The sequence below is a fragment of the Saccopteryx leptura genome, chromosome 6, assembly GCF_036850995.1.
Source record: "Saccopteryx leptura isolate mSacLep1 chromosome 6, mSacLep1_pri_phased_curated, whole genome shotgun sequence".
NCBI classification, from domain to species: Eukaryota; Metazoa; Chordata; class Mammalia; order Chiroptera; family Emballonuridae; genus Saccopteryx; species Saccopteryx leptura.
The window spans coordinates 122408529-122412006 of record NC_089508.1 but is presented as its reverse complement, the minus strand read 5'-3'; the positions used below and the strand labels follow the sequence as shown (position 1 = coordinate 122412006).

General features: G+C 45.7%; 1 protein-coding gene across 1 annotated transcript; it reads left to right on the top strand.

Annotated features, from left to right (window-relative positions):
• The first annotated feature begins 668 nt into the window (after positions 1-668).
• Positions 669-3145, top strand: RPS29 (ribosomal protein S29). The gene is made up of 3 exons (XM_066388368.1): positions 669-829; positions 1071-1170; positions 3046-3145. The coding sequence occupies exons 1-3, from the start codon at positions 768-770 to the stop codon at positions 3052-3054; spliced, it is 171 nt and encodes a 56-aa protein (XP_066244465.1). The 5' UTR covers positions 669-767; the 3' UTR covers positions 3055-3145.
• Positions 3146-3478: the final 333 nt, after the last annotated feature.

Sequence of the window (3478 nt, the reverse complement as noted above, 5' to 3'; positions counted from 1 at the left end):
CTTGCAAACATACTCTGTTTAACAAAACAGAAACTCCTACCGTTGACTTCTAATAATTGCAGCTGGTTTTTGTTATTTTGTAAGTTTACTCCAGTAGGTGTCAGTGGTGAGTTGACGGGATGTCCTTTATTCCAAGTGCAAAATTTTAATTAAAAGAAAAACGAAAGATTGAGGCGATGAAAAAGGCAGCGGTAGTTAGTGAATGTATAAAGAAGTTCAAGACTTCTCTTGCTCAGGGTTCAAAAGAGACGGGGTCTCGCTATGTTACCCAGGCTGGAGTGCAGTGGCTATTCACAGGCGCGATCCCACTACTGATCAGCACGGGAGTTTTGACCTGCTCCGTTTCCGACCTGGGCCGGTTCACCCCTCCTTAGGCAACCTGGTGGTCCCCCGCTCCCGGGAGGTCACCATATTGATGCCGAACTTAGTGCGGACACCCGATCGGCATAGCGCACTACAGCCCAGAACTCCTGGGCTCAAGCGATCCTCCCGCCTCAGCCTCCCGAGTAGCTGGGACTACAGGCGCGCGCCACCACGCCCGGCGATCGGGTATAGGCGCCAGACTGCCTTAGAGGCTGAGCTCCGGTGACGTAATCTGCTGGGTCGCCCATTTCGCACAACTTCTATTCACAACCCTGAACTCGCGTAACCACATCGCGCACGCGTCCTTTGTCAGCACGGCATTCTGGGTAACTGTCTCCAGAACTTCAAGAACGCCTGCGTACGCTAGTTTTTTCCTTTTGCCTCGTTGCATCAGAGGGAGCAAGATGGGTCACCAGCAGCTCTACTGGAGCCATCCGAGAAAATTCGGCCAGGGTTCTCGTTCGTGGTGAGAAGCAGAATGTGGTTTTGGGGAAGTGTTGCTTTGGGGCGTGACGCTGCTTGAAATCTCGTGCAGAGGAACTCGCAGGCGGCGTGTGGGGAGGGGGAGACCGAGTTGGAACCGTGACTGCCGCCATTACAGGCCTCTGATGGGTCTGTGGAGGCCAGCGGTCCCGATGGTGGGACTCCCGAGTACGGAATCCTTTCGTTTTTGCAACTTGTCGTAATGCCATCTTCATTCTTACCAGCCGCGTCTGCTCAAACCGGCACGGTCTGATCCGGAAATACGGCCTCAACATGTGCCGCCAGTGTTTCCGTCAGTACGCCAAGGACATAGGCTTCATTAAGGTACTCGCCCGCGGCGCCGCCTCGCCCTCTGTTTCTGGGGTTAGGATGTGCGGGGCACTCCTTGGCGTGGGCGGTCGGCCAACACCGGCTTCCTCTGTCTTCGTTGGCGGGGTAGCGCGTCAGACTTGAGGGTTTGGGCAGTTAGGTTAGTGGAATAGGGAGGGTGAAGGCCCTGATCCCTGTTTACCCATCTCTGCTACCAGTAGGTGCCATTTATTATGTTGGAGAAAATTAACTTCTCACAACCACTACAGTTGCATTGCAGATATATTTCACCGTGCCTGGAGACACGTGTGTTTACCCCTGTCCTGAAATGTTGAATAGGGTTACATGCTGCAATGAGCTTGAGGTTTGGGGCCAGATAGACCTTGTGAAGATTCAGTCAGAGGTCAGGTCGCTCAAAGCCCAGTGTGAGCCTGGGAAAATGAATGGTAGTGTTACAAAAATTACACTCTGTATATATATGAAGCTTTCTAAACTTCTAATAATCGGTTAATAGGAGTTGATTTTTTTGTTTGTTTTTAGGTTAAAACTAATTCCTTGTTGGCTCGTTGAGATGCAGTTACTGGTCTGATTCATAATTTCTTTTGGTTGTTAAGTGGAATATACTTGTTAAAAATAGTTGTCTCACCTGACCAGGCGGTGGGCCAGTGGATAGAGCGCTGGACTGGGATGTGGAAGGACCCAGGTTCGAGACCCTGAGGTCGCTGGATCGAGCAAGGGGTTACTCGGTCTGCTGAAGGCCCGCAGTCAAGGCACATATGAGAAAGCAATCAATGAACAACTAAGGCAGGGGTCTCAAACTCGCGGCCCGCCCACCAATTTTGTGCTCCCGCAGACTAATCAAACTTCGTGGATTAGTCTGCGGGCCAGTCTGCGGCCGCACAAAATTGGTGGGCGGGCCGCGAGTTTGAGACCCCTGAACTAAGGTGTCACAAGGAAAAACTGATGATTCATGCTTCTCATCTAAAAAAAAAAATAGACGTCTCTGTGTTGCTGTATTGTAGGAAATGTAAGTTGTTAATGTGAGGTATCTAATGTGGCAGAGACATCTTATGCTTAGACATTTACCCTTAACCAAATACTTTAACAAGGAGGTAGGCTGTCACAGAGGAGATAATGAACTCAGGCCCTTGCTCTAGCTTTAGGTCTTCAGTTTCTTAGGGGCCAAGATGCACAGCTCTTCTGTGGCACACATTGAGTATCAACATGGTAGCACTGTAATTACCTAATAACCATCATGAGCTTTCGGTAAAGGTCGTTTTATGTAGAAGTGTTTCTGCAGCAAATTTCTTTGAGGGAAGAAGGGAGAATACCAGTACTAAAACTCACAATCCAAAGTATAATTGTTGAGTTTTGTGGAGCAGCTTGTAATATGCGTTCACTAAATATTTTAAACTATTTAGATCTTGATAGTTATTTTGGGTGGGTCAGGTTTCCAGTTCAAACTTGATTCTATACTGCTCACAAAAATTAGGGGATATTTCAAAATGAATATGAAGCTATAAAATACCCCCTAAATTTTGTGAGCAGTATAATTTGGTAAGCCAGTTTTTTGTCAGTAAAGTGGATGTTTAAAACATTTGAATTAGCCTGACCTGTGGTGGCGCAGTGGATAAAGCATCGACCTGGAAATGCTGAGGTTGCTGGTTCGAAACCCTGGGCTTGCCTGGTCAAGGCACATATGGGAGTTGATGCATCCGGCTCCTCCCCCTTTCTCTATCTCTGTCTTTCTCTCCTCTCTCTCCTCTCTAAAAATGAATAAATAAAAAAAAAAAAAAAAAAAAAAAAAAAAAAAAAAAAAAAACAAAAAAAAAACAAAAACAAAAAAAAAAACATTTGAATTAATTTATTCCTCTGCTTTTTTTTTTCCAGTTGGACTAAGTGACCTTCCATGAATGGGTGATTCAAGACATCTACCTTACCACAGAATGCTGTCTCTTTGTACATAAAATAAAAATGTGAAAGAAACAGTCATGTGACTAGAAATATTTTTTTAAAATTGCTGTTATCTTCTCAGTGCATTCATCTTTAAACCACCACCCCACCTCCCCACCCCCCCACCCCCGGTTATATAGAAGTATTCATGCTGTACTCTGGTAAATGCCAGTTTTGTTTTTATGCTTAAAAATACATTTGCTTCTATATATAGGAACATCTAGCACAGTGGTAGTCAACCTGGTCCCTCCTGCCCACTATTGGGCGTTCCAGCTTTCATGGTGGGTGGTAGTGGAGCAACCAAAGTATAAATAAAAAGATAGATTTAACTACAGTAAATTGTTTTATAAAGATTTATTCTACCAAATTT

What these genes read in the sequence shown, in the direction of transcription:
- RPS29 (XM_066388368.1), top strand. Translation starts at nt 768, where the DNA reads ATGGGTCACCAGCAGCTCTACTGGAGCCATCCGAGAAAATTCGGCCAG. An exon ending in GGCCAGGGTTCTCGTTCGTG is followed by an intron (nt 830 to 1,070) that starts GTGAGAAGCAGA and finishes CATTCTTACCAG; the next exon opens with CCGCGTCTGCTCAAACCGGC.